We start from the raw sequence: 20488 nt of genomic DNA on the forward strand, positions 1-20488 counted from the left end.
TGTTAGAACATTGTTCTCTTCAGCCCTCTGGAAAATTTATAAGTAATTTATAGCTTCTCGGGTTTTCATTTTGAACTACCTTAGGTAAAGCATGGATTAAATGTTTTCTGCTTGGCAACAGCCTTATTTTACTGGTACCAAACTATTACCTTACCACAAAATTTACATCAGTAAGTTTTTTCACAGGTGCTTGCTGTTGTTTAAAAAAAAAAGAAGAAATCATACATTAGGACCTTGTAGCTTCAGAAGATAGAAGTGGTTCTTGCTGACACTTTCAGAACCATGAACTTCTAACTTTGGCTTTTACTCGTAGTCATGTTTGCAGAACAATGAACAAAAGACTCTATAGACATTGAATTGCACTGAGTTTTAATTGAAAACATTAAAACAGCCTGACTACCCATAATGAATTATAAAACCTGATAGTTAAATTGTACTGTCATTTATGAAGCTTTTACTCATTATTTTGTAGGCCTGAAAGAAACTTTGCATACTTCTGTTTTCTGTTCTCCATTTCAGAGGAAGATTGTGAGGAGAAGGTCTAAAATATTTATAAAGCAAAACCCAAAAGAGAAATGAAATATGGAGAAAACAAAATCTATACACAGCTGAGCATAGGTGGTTTTTAGCTTATGTTTTATGTATGAAAACAGTTTAGCTCATGTCACACAAAACAAAAGCAGGTACAACAGTAAAGCTGAATCATGAAAACCCCAATCAATTATTTTTAGCATGTCTCTTAACTTTTCGCTCCCCTGGTTTCTTGTCTTCTGTGCTTGAGTCTTGAACAGGTAACCACTTGAGGGGGTGCCGGCGATAAATGGGCCATGGAGGAAGTGTCAGCTGGGTCAGAACAGAAAATCAATCAATTATGGCCATTAGAAGCTTGAAAGAGTATTATGTATTATGTCTGTTTCCCAAATGACTCCTTTGCTACAGGTAAAAACAAGGAAACCGACATTCCTATGAAAACTCTGCGCCATCACCCAGACAAGATACTTGAAGTAGGAACAAGCCTCATTGTTTACACATGGCTTTAAGAGCTAAAAGAAAGGTGAGGAGGGAGCAATGTGAAGACAATAAGGTCTTAAGTTCTAGCTTTGACCTTTAAGATTACTGCTTGGAGCAACTGCCAAAAGAAATAAGCTTTATGCAACTTAACCTCATCTGATGCTATCTGGCATTGAAACGTTGTGCACTGATTCTCAGTACTGCATCCAAACAAAATAACCCAATTCAGAAAACCTAACTTGCCACTAACATCCAAGCCATAAATATCTTACCAAACACGAAAAAGCAAATCCAGCCATAACTATATAGACAGTCCACCCGAACTGTTCAGCCAGGTACCCGTAGATAAATCCAACTATCTAAAGACAAAGAAAGTACATTAAACACAGTCAAGCTGGGGGTGAGGGTGGAAAAGATTATGTAAAACCAATACTTACTGCAGAAAAAAGAATAATTCCCTGAAACATCTGTTCAGCTAGCTTCTGGCCCTTGTAATCCTAGAGGTGAAGAAGAGCAAAGCAGGAGTTGGTTCCACCACCGAAGAGATACATTACTGCAAGGGCCTCACAGCTTTGGCACCAGGGCATTCCCAACATATGGGGCTCCCCCAACATATAGGGCTCCAAGAACCTAAGCAAGGAATGACATTCTGGGTTTCCCGGGGGAACCGAAGCATCCTCACGGAGCCCAGGGAGGGGCACCCTTGGGGGGAAGAGAAAAGGGCACCAGGTAGGTACAACTCGGTACCCGAGCCGCACGGAGTAGGTCTCGGACAAGGGTTGCGGAGCTGCCAGGCTTGCGAGCGGCGTGCAGGGATCATAGGGCCCAGGCGCGCAGCGGCCTCACCATTTGCGTGGGCAGTGAGCTCAGATGCTCCAACATGTCTGGTTCTGAAGGCGGGCGGCAGAGCGAGGGCAGCCGGGACTTAGGGACTCTAGGGCCCGGGGTCAGCTTCTTCTGACGAGTCCAGTTCCGCGGGCCTGCAGAGTCGAGGGTTGCGATGGCCGCGGCCCCGGAAGCGGATGTCTCCCACGGACCCGGTCGGCCCGAGGCCCCTCCCCGTGCCCCAGCTAGGCGACTTGTGCTTTCGCAGCTGGCCGTCGGCCGGCGCCCTCTCCGCTGGGGCTGAGATGCTGACGGCGGCAGCCGAGTCGAGGCATCACGCGCCCGTGAAGGGCTCGCCGTCAGCGCTCTTGGGTGCTGGGAGCGGCTGTCCCGGTCCCCCAAACTGTCCTCGGCTGGGCGGGCGCTGCTGAACTGCGGCCTGCGCGCGCCCCGTCTCCATGGCGACGGACTTCTCCCGGCGAGGACCCCACCGGTGGGGCTGCCCGGCGGCGCCTGCTCCGTGCGATGCCCTCGGGGTCCGAGCGGCCGACGGGCAGGGGTCTGTGGGGCTGCGCGGCGGCCGCGAAGCTAGCGGGCGGGCGGGCTTGGTCCGCAGTGCAGGCGACTCGGGCGGTCCGGCGGCTGGCTGGGCCCCGGGGCCTGCGGCAGGGGCGCTGAGCTGGCGGGGCGGGCCGGGGTGCGGGCAGCGGCTCCTCCTCCTCCGCGGACTGCAGGTAAGGGTTGCCGCGGGCAGCGTCCGAGGGGAACGGCTGGCCGGAACCCCAACCCGGGGTCTCGGAGCCTGGGCGGGGAGCCCGCCGAGCGTGTGCTCTGTGGAACACCAGAATTTAGAGGGGCACTACCCCAGAACGCTTCGTCCAGAGAAAGGGTATCCTGTCGGGGAGGGGTTCTCGCCGGCCCCTTCGCACCAGTGTGGGCAGCTCCCGCCCGCTGAGCCTCCAGGCTGCTCGGCGGCTGCTCTGGCCCCTTCACAGACTCAGACCGCCGAGGATTCGCACAGCCTCTCTCTCTCTCTCTCTCTCTCTCTCTTTCTCTCTCTCTCTCTCTCTCTCTCTCTCTCTCTCTCTCTCTCTCTCTCTCTCTGCTGGTGTCTCTCTCAAAAGCTGAGGCCCTCCTCCTTTACTCTGAGGAAGGTGGAAGACCCACGTTCCAGAGAGAAACTGTTGTGGGAAACCTGGGCCGGGGGCGTCCCCACTGGTTCGCTGGCCTCTGTGCTGTGTTGCGCGCCAGAGTCACTCACAGACGCTGGGATTCTGGGCACTCCAGGGGCAGGTTGATGTGTGTGGTTGCTGCCCTCATTCATTAATCCGCAAATACACCCCGCAGCTTTTGTGTGTGTGTGTGTGTGTGTGTGCGCGCGCACGATACGGCCCTGACCAACGGGCCCTTGCCTTCCTGGAGCCCAGAATGTGTCAAGGGCGACAGCCATGTAACCCCAGAAGAATAAACCGGATTACTCGAGGGGTAGCGAAGCCCTGGATATTTGAGAACTCAGGGGAGATGCAACTGAATGCGGGATTTGAGGGAGGCTCCTTTAACTGCTGAAAGCCAAGTAGTAGCCAGATGAAGAGGTAGAGAAAGGGGATATACACCCTTAATACCTTTTCCACCTTTCAGTCTGGTGGAGACTAAGCCCTTTCCCTTGTATGTAGCCATAGACATATCACTCTGTTTATCCTTCTTTAAACGCACTTTACAGGGTAGCAGTTGCTGTAGATACTTTATGGTATTTGATCTATAAAGACAATTATGGGAAAAGGAGACTGCTTTTGTCAGATTTGATTTCAGAGAGATCTCCATTGGAATTTGTTTCCATGATTATTTTTAAAGATGATGTTCCCTTTCAGGGCTGAGAACCAGCCTTGCTCCTTGATTAACAAGATCATTCAACAAGTATCACATATCTACTATCGTTTGCCAGACGTGGTTTTAGATGGCAAGGATACACCAGTATACACTTTTCCCTGGAGTACACTGTTCTCAAAGAGCAGGGAAGACAGAATGAAGAAACAAATCAAATACATAAGATAATGTCATAATTGAAGAGGAGGGTGGTAAGCTTTATTGATGGTCTCTGAGGGGATGGGTAAGAGGACCAAAAGGTGACCCTGGTCTTCTGTAGTCTCAACAAAGCCAGTTTGAATGGAAAAAATAGGGCTAGAAGTCTGGTTGGAGGAGGCTAAAGAGAGGACAGGAGGAAAGATACTGGAGCTGGAGGCTTTCGATCCTTTCAAGCTTTTTGTGTGAGAGGGAGCAGAGAAATGGGTCTGTGGGTCTACTGGGATTTGAGGAGTGATGTCTTTTTTAGTTTTTTAATAAACTGAAAGGTACCAGAGCATGATAATATGCTGCTGAGAGTGTGTTCCAGCAGAGAGGGAAAGAGTTTGCTGTTGCTGCACCAAAGAATCAATTGTAGGATAGTTTGCAGAGTGTGAGTCGAATGGCCTTCCATGGGAGTATATAGCAACAGGAGGGAAAGCAGAAGATTCCGCTGAGAATGTGGGTACTAGGACATGTAGCCCCAAGTTGAAAAACATCAAGTGTTCCTTCCCCCTAAGGTTTCCTCACCCATATTTCTGGGAACAGCTGCCGTATCATTTGTAAACAAAATATTAATTTTCATAGTGGACAAGTGAATATCACTCATCAAGTTTTACACAGTTGTGTACTCTAGCAGAAATATAGTCAGTATTTTTGCACATCCTGCATGTACATGCAGTTTGGCTTTGAGAATTCTTTCTACCCAGATCAGTGAATTCCATTACCAGGAATTGCACCAGGAAAGGAATTATGGATCAGACACACTCCATCATAATCGGCATTTTGCATGTAGATAACCATGGAAGAGTTTTTGGAGCAAATGGTTTCTGCCATGCAAATCTACTTAAGTTCATCAAATACCTGCTAGGATTGTCTTTTCTTCTGTCTGGCCAGTTGCAATAGCACAAATACTCGTGCCTCTTGATCAGGATACTACCTGTAAGTAATTGTTGCTGGACATTGTTGAGCTAAACCATTGTCCTTTATACTATTCATTAAATGAGATTCATTAAAGTGAGATTGTTTTCTTCAGTCTTGATGGAAATTGGCTCCAAGCAGGCAGACAATAGAACTGTCTGAGGAGCCCCCAGTCTCCCACCTTCTATAGGTCAGTCTCAGTCCTCAAGAGGAGATAAAGACACATAGCTCAGGGTATATAATGATATATATTCTTTAGAGAGGAAAGCTGTTGACATAGTATACTTTACATGTACTGCTTTAGAAAGAAGAGTGAGAGAGAAGGGATGTGTATTTTTAAAATTTTAATTGGAGGATAATTACTTTACAATATTGTGATGGTTTTTGCCATACATCAACATGAATCGGCCACAGGTACATGTCCCCCCGGATCCTGAACCCCCCTCCCACCTCCCTCCCTATCCTATCCCTCTGGGTTGTCCCAGAGCACTGGCTTTGGGTGCCCTGCTTCATGCATTGAACTTGTACTGGTCATCTCTTTTACATATGGTAATGTACATGTTTCAATACTATTCTCTCAAATCATCCCACCCTCGCCTTGTGTGTACTTTGGGAGTCTGAATTATTTTCTCCAAATTTGTAATCTGGCCTGTGATTCCCAATTTTTTAAATAGCCCTTCAATATATTTTTCTTCTTTTCAAAGGCCTTTAGAAATGAGTTAATAGAATACAATCTGAAACAGGTGATATTTTGTACCAATGAGGTTGACCTCAGTTTACTTGATCATAGACGACTAAGTCCCTGTCTAATTAGGAATTCTAAGTAGAAATTCATTCAGAAAACGTTTCCATAGTGGTTAGACCCCTAGACCCCTAAATTCTACCAGGTATTCTTCCTGGTAGAATTGCTTTTCATCTAGTGGCATATGGTATACAAGGCTGTAAGTTATTGGAAATATTTTATTATTATGACTGCCATAAAAAATTCAGATCTCAAGTTGGGTTCTTGGAAACTTAATTTAAAACAAGTTTATGGCAGAATATACCATATATTCACTTCTTGTTTCTGTCTGAATAAAAGCGTAGGCATTTTGATGGCGACTGTAATGTACCTACTGACTTTGGGGGCTTTTGTTTTGTAGGGTTAATAACTAATATTTATATAAGACAGAAGAGAAAGATGTCATTTCGTAAAGGTAAGTTCTTTCTACAGTTGTTATTTTGTTGTTGTTTAGTTGCTGAGTCACGTCCCACCAGGCTCCTCTGTCCATGGGATTTTCCAGGCAGGAATATTGGAGTAGGTTGCCATTTCCTTCTCCAGGGGACCTTCCCGACCCAGGGGTCAAACCCGGGTGTGTGGCATTGGCAGGCAGATTCTTTTCTGCTAAGCCACTGAGGAAGCCGTGTCTTATCTTTTACCTGGTCAAAAGGTGAAGAGATATAATGTGGGCTTTCTCCTCTGTGTTTCAGTAAACATCGTCATCCTGGTCCTGGCTGTTGCTCTCTTCTTACTGGTTTTGCATCATAACTTCCTTGGTCTGAGCAGTTTGCTGAGGAATGAGGTTTCAGGTATGGGAACCCTGACTTCAGCCTTGCTGTCTGTTAAGAGCCTGGAATTCCCTGTGTCCCACATTCGAAGTTACATCACTAGATTTAAAGAAAAGGCGGCTTTCTGCTTGGCCCTACAGAAGCTACTAATAACTCTGAGAAAGGCAGGCGGCACTCATTGTGCTCTAGCAGCCTTCCCCTTCTCCCTGCTGGGCAGTTGTTTGCTAAGCATTTGATCTCACCAAAGATTCCTTTTTACCAAATTAGAATCGTTAGAGAAAGGAGCCACTATAGGCTGTTATCTGCAGACATTTTAGTGAGGCAGGGCTTCAGAAGGTGACAGGTAAATGTTGCTGGTGTTTGATGCCTACTTTGTTCACAATTAGATTGTCAGTCTGGTCACCTGTTACTTTCCTTTAACTTGTGGAACCATATCAGCAGGACTCTAGTAGTAAAACAAAACCATAAAACCTCTTCAGCTGATTTAAAATATCATTGTTGTATAACTCTGCTGCCAGTTATTTTAGATTAGTTGTTCATATTGCCCTGCCTTGGTATTGAGAAATGTTTGAGGCTTTAGAGACTTTGTCAAAAATAATTTTTGAATTGTTACCCACCATCCTTAACCAAAGCATGAAAAGACCAATAGCTTTCCCTTAATTTTCACTAAATGCTCTGAAAGCATGTTTTATAATAGTGTATATATATGTATGTGTGTGTGTATGTATTTACAAAAAGTAATGCGTGCTCCTGATAGTAGGAGTATTTATAAACCGCATTCAAGCTCCATGAGGGCAGTTGTGACTGGTACATAGGAGGTGCTTAATAAATATTCATTGAATAAATTATTTCACTGCCTAGAGATAACTATGAATATTAAAATTTTCCCTTTGTACCATCCATTTTTTTTCCTGTGTATTTTTTCCATATAGTTGAGATTATACTATATATTAATATAAATTACACATGACATGATTTTTCACCTAATTATATCCTAAGTAAGTCACCAAGACAAAACTATTCAAATGTAAATTTAATGCCACATAGTTTACTTTTTGCTACAGGAAAAAGTCATTTGGTACAATGACTTTGGGATTTTTTTGATGTTAACCCCACAATATGAGTGTGTTACATACAGCACACACATGCATGTATGTACTGTCTATCTGCCCTTCACGGTGGTGAAAACTTAACTGTTTCATTCATGGCTGTAACCCCAGTGCCTAGATATTGCCTGGCACATGGTAAGCGCTCAGTGTTCAGTGCATGATGAATGAGTAAATGAATGGACATACTATGAAAGGCAAGAAGGAAGGTTTACAAAACAGTCTTCGGAGTTGCTGTGTGTGAAGCATTCTGATATTCTCTAAGTCACTGTTCTGTTCCAATTCAGAAACTTGTTTTCTCTAAGTCACTGTTCTGTTCCAATTCAGAAACTTGTTTTCCTGCTCACATTCTAATTGTGACCCACTAAATTATTTTCATGTATACTTCTGGGACACGATTCATGGTTTGAAAAACAACTGTTTTTTAGTCTGTTTCTAGGTTTTCATAGTTATAAATAAAATTATGACTTTTGGTTCCCTCTCAGGTTTTGTTCTTAAGAGACACAAGGGAATTACTGGGTCAGAGGCCATGTACCTGTTCAAGGCTCTTGATACAAATTGCCAAAATACAGACCCTGTTATATTCCTACCAGGAGTGTATCATAATTCCATCTGCTGCCTGTTTTTTGTTTTAAATGCTTTTCCAAGGCCTGGTTACATACAGGAAAACACACAATTTCTGGCCTGTGTGGTTCACATTGTAATGAGACAGATTGAGGTCTAAGTATCATAACCCTCAGCTAACCTCTTTTCATGTGTTGGGATCTGTATGAAGAGCTCTTGAGATTGTATCATAATACCTTCCTTGTGTGCATTCTTTGCAGATTCAGGAATTGTGGGGCCTCAGCCAGTGGACTTTATCCCAAATGCTCCCCAACGTGTGGTAGATGGGAGAGAAGAAGAGATTCCTGTGGTCATTGCTGCATCTGAAGACAGGCTCGGAGGGGCCATTGCAGCCATAAACAGCATTCAGCACAATACTCGCTCCAACGTGATTTTCTACATTGTTACACTCAATGGCACAGCAGACCATCTCCGGTGAGCTCTGCTTGCCTGATGGCTCTGCTTCTAGGGGATACTCTAAGAGCAGGCCAGCTGCCAATCGAGTAATTTTTTTTTCAGTGTTTACAATCATTTTTCTTGTATAATTATTATACCACATATAAACTGCACATTTTTTCCATATGATTGTACCATATGTCTCCATGATAGCAGAAACATGTAAGCAACTTGTGCCAAGATGTGAATCAACTGTGTTTACTATGCACATTGTTAAACTCAAGCAGATATATATATATTTTTTTTGGTAATAAGAACTTCCTCAGTGAAGGAAGCAGTGTGTTAACTTACATTCTCTTACAAGTTCCTTATTCGTAGAACATGCTCTTGAGTAGTTCTGGTCTAGAGTTGGAAGGGATGGGAGAGCAGCAGCAAGGTGGAATGGTGAAGGGAGTATAGACCTAACCCCTGGGAACCTACTTCCTCATCTGTAAGTTTGGGGTGTAAATATCCAACCTAGAGGATTGTTGTGGAGAAGGCAATGGCACCCCGCTCCAGTACTCTTGCCTGGAAAATCCCATGGATGGAGGACCCTGGTAGGCTGCAGTCCATGGGGTCGCGAAGAGTCGGACACGACTGAGCGACTTCACTTTCATGCACTGGAGAAGGAAATGGCAGCCCACTCCAGTGTTCTTGCCTGGAGAATCCCAGGAACAGGGGCGCCTGGTGGGCTGCCATCTGTGGGGTCACAAAGAGTCGGACACAACTGAAGTGACTTAGCAGTAGTAGAGGATTGTTCTATCAAGTAAATGAAAAATATATAAACTACCCACCACATAATAATTGCTCAGTAAATGGTCCTTAGTATTATGATTTATAGAAACCCAGTCTGATGGACAGTCAGAAGATGCTTTGAAGATGCTTTTGAAGGTGTGTTTTGAAGATGCTTTGACTTAAGATTTACAAAGTTTATTCCAAAAAAGTTTTGTCTAATAGGTTAATAGTGGTCAGAGTTCTGTGCCTTTCTTCATGGTTCATGTTTTTTGTGAAAGTTAAGAATAATTTTTCCATTTTTAAAAACTTAAGAAACCATCTAAAATAGAAACATATTGCATTAAAATAGAAATAACATATCCACAAAATGCTGATCTGAAATGGCCCTAGGGAAAATGTGCTGGATATCTTTAGGGAACACTGACTTTTCTCACAGGCATTACCTTAGACTCAGGTAGAATTACTGTCATCACACTCAGTGAGTGTATAGGCTAACAGACTGATCTACCCCCTATGTCGATAACTAGCTTTCACTACTGTCATACCTCGACTCATTTTCTTCACTCATGTATTTGGAGGGACAGAAGTTGAACGATCCATGTGGTGGCGGGATCATCTCAATTCCATAGTGAATTTTGCACAGCAGTTTTAGTGTCAGAAGAGTGATCAAAGTATGAGCCCTTGGGAGCTCTGTTACCATAGAATCTTGGTTCAGGAAGGGACTTTAGTGGGAAATCTCACAGCACATGAGGATACCAGAACTCAGGAGGTTAAGGGAATTGAAGACACCTATTTGGTCCTCAGGATTTCTCTTGCATTAGGGTCTTGGAAAGCAGAGACATGGCTATGATTTGGGACATTATTACTTAAAACTGATATTTGGTGGTTTCTTTTCATCAGGTCCTGGCTCAGCAGTGGTAACCTGAAAAGTATCAGGTACAAAATTGTGAATTTTGACACTAAACTTTTGGAAGGGAAAGTAAAGGAGGATCCTGACCAGGGGGAATCCATAAAACCAGTGAGTTCCATGCATCCTTGTTTGTACTCGGTAGTACTAGGAAATGGCTGGAATACCTGCGTAACTGGGTACAGTGCAAAGATTATACTTCCCTGGGGACCAAGTCTGGAAGTTCTGAGACCTTTGGCTTTCTTCCCTTGCATGGATGCTGAGAGCATCCTGGGAATTTCTAGTAAACAAAAGCACAGCCACTTACAAATCCTGTTTCAATGCTTTCCTTTTCCAGTTAACCTTTGCAAGGTTCTACTTGCCAATTCTGGTTCCCAGAGCAAAGAAGGCCATATACATGGATGATGATGTAATCGTGCAAGGTACTGAAGAATGTCACACCACTGCTGCTTTCTGTCCATTGTGGGCTGTAGTGTTTGTCTTACTTATGGTTATCCTATAAAAGGTCATCTTTCACTTGAAAATACGTGGATTATTTTCAAATATCTTCTGATACTGATTTCTAACATAATTCCACAGTGATAACACTCTAATAGCTTTAGACCATCAACTTTTTGTACCTTGTTTTATATCCCTGGATATGTTCCAGTGTCTCCTAGTTTACAGTCTATGAGAACTTGAATTTGTATTCTACTGTTGTGTGAAAATTATATTATGTTGAATTGGTTCACAGTATTTCTCAGGTCTACTCTATCCTTCTGCTTCTCTGTGTATTTATTCTATTAATTTCTAAAAGTTTGATATTGAAACTCCAACTAAAAACCTTAATTTACCTACTTAAAGTATGAGGAATTGGAATCTTGGGACAACTTCCAGCCTAAATCTTAACTTTCTTTCAGGTGATATTCTTGCCCTGTACAATACACCACTGAAGCCAGGACATGCAGCTGCATTTTCAGAAGATTGTGATTCAACCTCTGCTAAAGTTGTCATCCGTGGAGCAGGGAACCAGGTAAATTATTTATTAGACCTCGTGAATTTACTGTACTTCCCTTTTAGCTACATTTTATTCACTGGTTATTTCATCCTAAAACTCAAGGCTACTTTCCTAGATTGGTTTATGGATTTGAAAACCTAATTCTCATTGAATATCCGGCTTTATGATTAGGTTCCTATTGTCTAACTTGCGATCCCAACTGTCACTTCTAATTGCTTTATGTAGAGCCCTTTGCTAATTATCTGAGAAATCCTAAGTAAGCAAAATGATTATCAAATTAGTTTGAAGCAGTAAACATACTTATATCCCAATTGTGTTTTTAGTACAATTACATTGGATATCTTGACTATAAGAAGGAAAGAATTCGTAAGCTTTCCATGAAAGCCAGCACCTGCTCATTTAATCCTGGAGTTTTTGTTGCAAACTTGACAGAATGGAGAAGACAGAATATAACTAGCCAGCTGGAAAAATGGATGAAACTCAATGTAGAGTAAGTTATGTAACTGGCCTAGCTATGAAAACTCTTGTAGCTCAACCCTGGCAGTCTTGACTAAGAGGACCTGTTCTCTCTCCACCCAGAGAGGGACTGTATAGCAGAACACTGGCTGGCAGCATCACAACGCCACCCCTGCTGATCGTGTTCTATCAGCAGCACTCCACCATCGACCCTATGTGGAACGTTCGCCACCTCGGTAAGTAGGCAATTAACCAGGAGCCTACGCAGTGAAGGGTCTACTAATGACCACCCTCAGGAATGGACTATATTGTTTCCCTTAAGTTACCTGCAGTCTTGTGTCTGATTAGTACACTGATTTGGCTCTTTTTTCTCTAAATGTTAAGGTTCCAGTGCTGGAAAACGATATTCACCCCAATTTGTAAAGGCTGCCAAGTTACTCCATTGGAATGGGCACTTTAAGCCATGGGGAAGAACTGCTTCATACACTGACGTCTGGGAAAAATGGTATATTCCGGACCCAACAGGCAAATTCAGCCTAATCCGAAGACATGTGGAGATCTCACATACCAAGTAAAATACAAATTGTGCTATAAGTATTTCTCAGGAAATCCTGGAAGACAGTGTGTGTGGGAAGTAACACTAGCTAGGCTTCAGTGCCTGTCTTCAGCAACCCATGGAAAAAGGGACATTTCAGCTGGGTAAAGAGGATAGACTGTCCCATTTGGCAGCCAGCTTCCCAGACAGACTATAAATATGCCTCCATCTGCCTTACCAAGTGTTCGCTTACTGATGGTGCTGACTGACCAGAGGTGAATGGACTTAAGATATGGTTGCTACAGCCAGTTCATCACTGCTACTTGGTTTTAATTTTGTGACCTGTGTAAATAAAGTGAAAACTACGTTTCTCAATAGGTATCTGCTTTAACTTCACTTCTACCTGCTCACTATTTAAGAGAAGTATTTTTATAGAATTTAGACACTAAGTTGCCTGATTTTTTTAATGAATATATTGTTCTATACATACCTACAAAATTTACATAGCTTATGTCATAACCACTAACAAACTGGTACATCACATGCAGAAGAGCAGCAGTCTGCTCACAATGTTAAAATCCACCACCAACAAAAAACTCTACAGGACAAGGCTTTATTATACATAATCTGTACTGAAGTCATAAGCATCATCTTCCTCTTCAGTCATTTTATCGAAGACAAAAGATGGTGCAGACTGCTTATCTATATTGGAAAGAAAAGTAAGGTTAAAAAAAAAGTAAAAGTAATTCTGTATCATACTTCTTTGTTGGAAGACCTTTCCACCCACTCACCTGCTTGAGACTTCTCAGGCAGTGCCTCACAGGCCTCTTCTGCAGGGGACATGTCTAAGCTCTCATCCTGTGGGGGAGAGAGTATTGGTAGCTCTTGCCTGCTCACTAATCCAAGTTAATTATGTACCCAGAAAAAAGTGTCTGGAAGTACACAGTAAAGGATGTACAAAATCAAGACTAATGATTAATCTTAAGTCATGAAATAGATACACTTTAGTTTCTATTTCTGCCTTCAGCCCCTTTGCATTTGTTCTACATTATAACTCTAGAGAACTTACTTTAGCTTAAAAAACTCATGCATGACATACTTACATCACCTTCTTTGTCAACAATTCCCTGATCTATCCTGACATCTTCATAGCTCTCCTCCTGCTCCTGCTTCTGTTTTTTCTGTTTTGGCAATTCTTCAGGTATGTCCTTTTCATCTATCACTCCATTTGTCAGACCCGATGACTGGAAGAGGATGCTACTGGCTAAATGAGGGCTCTTGATGGCTAGGAAAAGTAAACATAGCCCACATAAACAGACAAGACCTTCACTGGCCTGGCAGCTGATGAAGATAGCAATTTAACACAAGCCATGCTTACCTTGTATGCTGTGTGCATTGTTCTTTTCCAGTTCTTCCAGATCAAAGCCCCATTTCATGTCTGTCACAATGCTCTCATTAAAATGTGGAGGAGGAGTCCAAGATGCAGGGGGATGGCAATAGTAAACTAAGAAAGCACTGATATTAAAAACAAAGTATGGTCAAAAATCAGTTCCTTCCTTCTATGTGATCATCCAGAAGCCAACAGAAAGACGCCTTACCCTGTCCACTCAGACCACAGCACTCTGGCAGCCCTTTCTACATTTGGGCTTCCACCTTTTTGGTGCAGTCCTCTTCTCTGAGCAAATGAAGTAAAAAATTCCAGAGAATTCGTAAAGACTGGGACAGTAAATTTCAGTACTACCTTAAAAAAAGAGAAACAAAGCTCATTTATCTGATATAGATGAATGTTGTTTAAAAAAACTAAAAAAAAAGCTTACAATGAAAGACAGATGGAACTCAAGGGAAAGGGGATTCTTTTACCTGCTGGGCATCAGCCTGGGACAGGATGGCGCTGGCAGCTTCCAGTGGTTTTACTTCCTCAATACTTGCTGGACTTCTCAGAGCAAGTGCAGGAGCAGAGTTAAGTGGAGACACAATGAAACACGGACTGTCTATGATCGTGATTTGTTTGTCCAAGGGGACAAGCTGCATGCACCTGGAACAAGAAAGATGGTAACTGACGGGGCACTAGTTTTCCTGAAGGACAAGGGGGAGAACACGAAGCTCAGGGTTGGATTGAACAAACTCAGCACAGTCTGTCAGGTCCAGTTTATCATCATTTGCTTCATGTTTATCTAAAACCATTAAAACACACTCCCCTTCTAAAGTGAAACACTATGACCTAAACACATGCTGCTTCATAAGTATTTCCCTTTTACCTGGCAGACTTCTATTCAGTTCAAGTTCAGGTTTGAACATCACTTCTTCTAAGGCAGCTTTCTCCTCTCTGAACCTATGTGCTCATCTTTCAAACTAGATTGTGGGCAGCTATTCTACTAGATCCATTCTTCCCCAAGCCTAACGGTGGCTGATTCCCCACCTTTCACTGAGTAGAAAAACTGAGTAAACAGAAATACAATATTGTCTCCCTTAAAATAACCAAAATCATATTTACTCATCTATAATGAAATGTCACAACAGTGGAACTCAGTTTACCTCGTGAGCCCCATGGATACACCAACACTGCATATCTGTTCTTGCTTTAAGCTATTGATGACACTGCTTTTCCCCACATTTGGGAAACCTACAAATGGGAAATCCACAGATTACAAAAGACATTATATGCTAGTAATTATCAAATTTCCACTCTTTTTTATGCCTGCCTGATTTTTATAGCAAGATCAGAGTTGGATCTGAGCGTCCTCACTTCAACACTAAGACCGCTCTTGGTATCATCATTTCTTGCACAAGTAATAAAAGGGCAGGAAAAGATGATTAATTCAAGTAATCAGAGTTCATCACCTATAGTGCTGAGTTGCACTTACTGAGCAAAGATAAAAAATATGGTGAACTGAAACTCACCAATTACCCCAACGTGAATGGCTTTGCCACAAGTTTTCTGAAAACCTTCAAGAAGCTTCCAAAGGCCTTCTTTTCCAACACAGGCTTCACTTTTGGACAGAGCAGCTTTCTTCTTTACCTTCACAAGTTAAAATCCAAAATGATTACTTTAACTACTTTGGACAACCCACCAGATAAAACTCAACCACTCTGGCTCCAAAGCTCATCTATTAAAATTGCCACATTCTATTGCCTTTCAGATTATTTCTGGATGAAATCAGAGTTGGATCTTACAAGTTTTCATTTTTTAATCAAGATTTTGTACACTCATCATGTTTCACCCATCTGAAAGAACCACATTTTCCAGCACTAAATTAAGGGTACCTTGATACGCTTCCTTTTGTCCTTAAGTTGTGTTGAGGCTTTGAACACCACTGTTGGCAATTCCTTCTTCAAATAACTTAGCCAGTTCTCCAAATTCTCCTTTGGTACCAAATCTGATAGGGATTAGGAATAAAATCCTGCTTATTTTGTTGAGATGAATTTGCAAAGTCTAGCAAGCTATGGCTATCATTCAGGTTTGCCTTTCCCCAGGTTTCAAAAAGTATCTGAACTGTAAGACTGGGAGACAGTCTGCACCCCAACATGCTTCTGTTTAACACAATTCAGTACATACACCTCTGTATTTCTTCAGTTCTCTGCATTGCTCACCTTTTCAAGATTAAGTCAACTTCTAGATTATTACTGTACTAACTTTAGGGCCATGCTTCCAGAATTATACTATCAGATAGCAACCAAGTTTATTGACCCCCCCACCCAGGAGTAATTTTAGATTCTATCCTTACTGTTTCACAGGTTTCTGTTCCTGGGTGTTCCTGTCCTTGCTGCTTAAACCCAGATACATAACCATGTATTTCACTTAAATGTTGCCACATATGGACATTGTGCAGGTGTGGGGAATATGGCACTCTGGTATCATTTCCTATGTGAAATATACTGCACAGTAAGCCGAGTATAGAAAGTTTACACTCTTATTATTAGCCTAGCACTGTCTCTGGCAACAAGAGCTCATGTATATGCACTGGTTTCACTGAGGTCAGAGTTGGATCTTACGAGTCTTCACAGACAGTAAGACTGTTCACATGTTTTCCTCATACCTCATTAGTGCATATGGAACATAAAGAGCCTACCTTTTTCACCTACCTGATTTATTTAATACAAGTACCAGCTTTTTCTGTCCGCCCCTGATGATGGCTTCTTCTACCTGGGGACACCTGCAACCAAGAGGATCTCTGGCATCCAACACCTCTAGCACAACATCTGAGGCTTCAATCACCTGTCAAAGCAGACACTGTCAGAACAGCATCACTCAGTCTGGCACCACCCTCCATGTAAGTACACTGGCTCTGTCTTTTCAACAGAGTGAGCTCAGGTGAATCTCATGTCTGTGTTCACCATTCCTTACATGACAGACACAGGTCTGTTCAGTGGCTTCCGATCAAAGTGGATCTCAAGAGTGCAAACACTCCCACTATCTAAATATGCAACCTCCCCATTCTGAATCATGTAGTCTGAAAGATCCTTATGGCCCTGCCAGGAGCTGCTGAGAAACACAGCCAGGGTCTCTTCACAGGAGGGAGTGAGCTCAGAAGAATAAGGTCTTGGGGATGGGGGTGCTACCCCAAGACACCCTTGACCCTGCTCATGTAGGTTTTGGCAGAGTATTTTAGAATCTTTTGTACTACTAGAGTAGTACTACTACTACTTTAAAAGCCACTGTATCAACATGTTATTTTAACACCAAATGCCACTTCTGTAAATCATGCTTATGGGGATCTGTTCCCATGCAAAAAATTTAAAACCGTAAGAATATTTCTGGGGACTTCCCTGGGGGTCCAGTGGCTTGGACTCCCACTCCCAATGCAGGGGGCTCAGATTCAATCCCTGGTCAGGGAACCAGATCGCATGTGCTACATCTAAGGATTCTGTGTGCTGCAACTAAGACCTGGTGTGACCATATAATGGTTACAGGGACTATGGCCACCCCCCCTTTTCTAATATTTCTTTCAGCTAAATGTAACAGACCAAGCCAACTTGCTGGAGAATTCTTCCCGCTCAAGAGAACGCTACTTCCACTTCTATAAAGTTGGTGTCAGGAGAAAGGAAAGATGACTCTTAAGTCTTTTAAACTTCACAACCACTTTTAGACACTAACCTAGACTATGATACCTTTTTAAGTTCCTGGCAGTGCAGCATCTTCGGACTCTGTTTGCTTGTCTTGGCTCTCTTAGCTTTGCGTTGCCCTGATTCCTGGGGGATAAAGACAAGGGAAAGGATACACAATTAGAAGGTCAGTAGACGTGACTCATTTCCACTTTTCATGACTGTAACCCCTACTTCTCTTACAGGTTCTGTGTTAGATAGCTCAACATCAGGGTCAGTTTCAAGTTTTCTTTTCTTGTTCTGTTCCTTTTGCCTGTCAAGTTTCTGCTGCTGTTTCAGTTCTTCAAGCTGTGTTCAAGCCACAAGAGAAATGCATGAGCCAGTGACTTGCTGTTGTAACTTTACACACACCCACACACTTGTTGAAAGTGTGAGCTAATACATCTTACCTGCTGTTTCCTTAGCTCAGCTTCCCGAAGAAGAGCCTCCTTAAAAGGAGCACTGTTTGGAACTCCTGGGTCTTTCCTAGGCTTCTTTCGACCCCGTTTTTTAGCCTCTTTCCTCAACTTTCGATGGTGCTCTCGAACCTATCATAATGGTATTTCGTCAGTTTACAGAAATAATAAAGAGAATTCCAGTGAGTAGCCAATGTGGCTGTAGTTTAAGTTATATCTGTGAAATAACCTAGAATCATAGAACTTTAACCATAAAACAGAACATGCATGTTTATGTATAAAACAGCAAGAAAATGTCACCAGGACTCTTTTTGCAGCAATTGCTACTATGGTGATCAAAATTTACAGACATGTCACTGAATTATTTCTGCTCCCTAAGAGCTTGCACCATATCGGACCTCCTGACCAGGTATATCTGACCTCTATTCTAGTTAAACCTCCACTAGTGAAATCATACTAATGTTAACCCACATCTCTGGGGCAGGAAATCAATTTAGCCTCTTCCAGGCTTCCCTGGTAACTCAGTTGGTAAAGAATCCACTTTCGATGCAGGAGACCCGGGTTTGATTCCTGGATTGGGAAGATCTGCTGGAGAAGGGCTAGGCTACCCACTCCAGCATTCTTGGGCTTCCCTTGTGGCTCAGCTGGTAAAGAATCCGCCTGTAATGTGGGAGACCTGGGTTTGATCCCTGGGTTGGGAAGATCACCTGGAGAAGGGAAAGGCTACCACTCCAGTATTCTGGCCTGGAGAATTCTACGGAGCATATAGTCCCTGACCTCATAAAGAGTCGGGCACGACTGAGCAACTTTAAGTTTCATAACTCTTCCAAGACTTACCTTTTTTTGGATTTTATACCGCTTGTGGCAGGTCATGCGTTTACTTGCTTTCTTTAATTCTACAAAGCAACAGATCACAAAAGGATTAATTTATTGTTTTTCAAAATCGATTTTATCCACAAATGATCAGTTAGTTTAGCTTTTGATGACCGCGCTTTAGGTCACATCCATTTTTGCATTAACTGGCTCTGAAACATAATTTAATAATATTGTGGGGCGCGTGGTAAAAATAATCACGGACCAGCCAAGTCCCAGAGTCTAACTTAACAGATTCGTTGTAGATCCAGCTTCCCTACTTCCACCTTTCTAAATTAGACTGGGATCGTACACAGGAGCATATAACCCCAGAACTGCCACTTCCTGTCAAACAGCACGAACCACAGAAGAAAATCTAACAGTGCGTGTTTTCAGACCTCACCAGAGCCAGACCGAACGAGGCCGCACAAGGGAAAACGCCAGGCCCGAAACCTGGCTCAGACACTGGGTCCTCATGACTCTCTGGCCTGATCTCCATCCTTGGGGCCCAGACTTTCTTTCCGCACACAAGACCGCGCTGCTCACGTGGGGCCTTCCAACCCTCGGTTCTAGGCGGGATCAGGGAGACGGAGCACCTTGGTGGGTTGGTCGACTATCAGACACAAACGCCCCCTCCACGCCCGCCCCCTGACCACACTCACTCGGCCGCTTCATAGTGGAAGCCGAAAGACCTGCGCCCGAAGTTACACCAGCACTCCCAGGTACAACGTGCCTCTGCAGGCGCCACGTGCCAACTGAGGCCTCCGCCGAGCGTCACGCACTCACGCTGCTGCCGTAAAGCGCGCCGCCGCTAGCCCGTGTGCGCGCGCACGCAGTGTCGTGCGGAGCCGGGTTCGCTCGACGGCCGCGGAACTGGTTTTGCGGCGGTACCGGGAGGGGTGAGGGCGGTGAGGGCGGCGGGTGCTGGAGCGACGGCAGCGGCCGCGGCCGGAGGAGCAATAGCAGCAGCCGTGGCTTCCACGGGGCGGGGCGCGGCTGTCGGCGGCCGGGGCTGCAGGCGGCGGAGCGGCTGGGTAAGGCCGGGCCCGGGGCGGGCGGGGCCGCTTCCTCTCGGCCGACTGCCGGGCCTTTGTGTGGGCCCGGGCGGGCGGGAGCAGCGGCGGAGGCCCCGCCCCGATGGTGGGGACGCGCCGGTCGGGCCGGGAGCGCGGGGCGGGGCCCGGCGGCGGGGCTTCGGGACAGGCCCGGCAGCCTCGCCGCACCTGCCGCCAGGGACAAAGGCGCGCCGCGGCCCGAAAACTCCCCGCGCCCCGCTTTCCCGCCCCCCGCGGCTGGCCGAGCTCCCGTCGCGGGCAGCTTCAAAGCTGTCAACGTTTCCCTTAGTTCCCCGTGCCGGTGACAGGTTGGGAAAGTCTTACATTTCCTCAGCAGTTAAGGGCTTCTTTTTTTTGTTGTCGTTTCTTGACGGTTCAGACACAAACTCTCCTAGTAAAAAAAAAATTTTTTTAATACTTTCCGGATGACTGTTCGGACTGAGTGTTTTTTTAAATCAGTGGGAGTTGTATTTGTCATGGAGGGCAGATATAATTTTTTCCGTGCAACACCACAAAGAATCGAGGTTTTAAAATTGTGTACATTTTTGGCTTTTAATATTTTCCATCTCAACAAAATTTTTTTATTGAAAAAGAAGCATAGTTTCGTTGTTATAGGGTAGATGTTGATGACTTAAAGGTGAAGAAAGATAGGCAGAAATTAAGGAGGAATCCTGAAAAACAAATGACAAATACACGGTATATGGATATAGAAATTATTTCTACGATTATAGGAACATATGTTGGAGTATAAAGCATTACTATTAACTTGTTTTCCAGCAAATTATCCCTCCTCAGTGATTTCTAGGGGTTTTTTTTTCCATTTAGTAGTGAGCTCTTTTCCCAAGTACAATTCAGAAGGAAAGTAGATTCAATACAAAAGAGCAGTATAATTTCTGCTTTATCACTTGTTAACAGGTTTCCCATATTTTATGTCTAAAAATTGGAA

At 43.8% G+C, this 20488-nt stretch overlaps 4 protein-coding genes and 3 non-coding genes across 53 annotated transcripts in view; 2 read left to right on the plus strand and 5 right to left on the minus strand.

Moving 5' to 3' along the window:
• Positions 1-619: 619 nt before the first annotated feature.
• Positions 620-3061, minus strand: SPCS1 (signal peptidase complex subunit 1). Its single transcript, XM_069562550.1, has 4 exons — positions 1858-3061; positions 1449-1508; positions 1284-1370; positions 620-843 (listed from the first exon to the last, which is right to left on the minus strand). Exons 1-4 carry the CDS (start codon positions 1891-1893, stop codon positions 718-720), a joined length of 309 nt encoding a protein of 102 aa, XP_069418651.1. The 5' UTR covers positions 1894-3061; the 3' UTR covers positions 620-717.
• GLT8D1 (glycosyltransferase 8 domain containing 1) lies at positions 2062-12512 on the plus strand. Of its 2 annotated transcripts, none has more exons than XM_069562548.1 (10): positions 2062-2570; positions 5958-6011; positions 6286-6384; positions 8294-8507; positions 10143-10260; positions 10487-10571; positions 11049-11161; positions 11470-11636; positions 11726-11838; positions 11987-12512. In XM_069562548.1, exons 2-10 carry the CDS (start codon positions 5996-5998, stop codon positions 12175-12177), a joined length of 1116 nt encoding a protein of 371 aa, XP_069418649.1. In that variant the 5' UTR covers positions 2062-2570; positions 5958-5995; the 3' UTR covers positions 12178-12512. The 2 variants fall into 2 exon arrangements, with proteins under 2 accessions (XP_069418649.1, XP_069418650.1); XM_069562549.1 differs by having other exon boundaries at positions 2560-2725.
• A 224-nt stretch (positions 12513-12736) lies between these two features.
• Positions 12737-19931, minus strand: GNL3 (G protein nucleolar 3). Its single transcript, XM_069562547.1, has 15 exons — positions 19150-19931; positions 18473-18531; positions 17630-17767; positions 17424-17528; positions 17247-17327; positions 16221-16353; positions 15402-15514; positions 15039-15156; positions 14673-14760; positions 13998-14172; positions 13736-13878; positions 13516-13652; positions 13241-13422; positions 12929-12995; positions 12737-12839 (listed from the first exon to the last, which is right to left on the minus strand). Exons 1-15 carry the CDS (start codon positions 19160-19162, stop codon positions 12754-12756), a joined length of 1638 nt encoding a protein of 545 aa, XP_069418648.1. The 5' UTR covers positions 19163-19931; the 3' UTR covers positions 12737-12753.
• Positions 14232-14308, minus strand: LOC138424968 (small nucleolar RNA SNORD69). The gene has a single exon (XR_011251059.1). It is a non-coding gene; the product is annotated as a small nucleolar RNA SNORD69 (small nucleolar RNA).
• On the minus strand, positions 15283-15364 carry LOC138424970 (small nucleolar RNA SNORD19B). Its single transcript, XR_011251061.1, has one exon. It is a non-coding gene; the product is annotated as a small nucleolar RNA SNORD19B (small nucleolar RNA).
• On the minus strand, positions 16101-16177 carry LOC138424967 (small nucleolar RNA SNORD19). The gene has a single exon (XR_011251058.1). It is a non-coding gene; the product is annotated as a small nucleolar RNA SNORD19 (small nucleolar RNA).
• Positions 19295-20488, plus strand: part of PBRM1 (polybromo 1) — a 100794-nt gene continuing 99600 nt past the window's right edge. For 14 of the 46 annotated variants that reach the window (XM_069562496.1, XM_069562504.1, XM_069562484.1 and 11 more), the window contains exon 1: positions 19310-19521. The gene's annotated coding sequence lies outside the window, so the exon portion shown is untranslated. Of the gene's footprint in view, positions 19522-20488 lie in introns of all 46 variants that reach the window. The other 32 variants (XM_069562512.1, XM_069562485.1, XM_069562489.1 and 29 more) reach the window with 11 other exon arrangements.

This window comes from Ovis canadensis, chromosome 19 (genome assembly GCF_042477335.2).
Source record: "Ovis canadensis isolate MfBH-ARS-UI-01 breed Bighorn chromosome 19, ARS-UI_OviCan_v2, whole genome shotgun sequence".
In the NCBI taxonomy this organism is placed as follows: domain Eukaryota; kingdom Metazoa; phylum Chordata; class Mammalia; order Artiodactyla; family Bovidae; genus Ovis; species Ovis canadensis.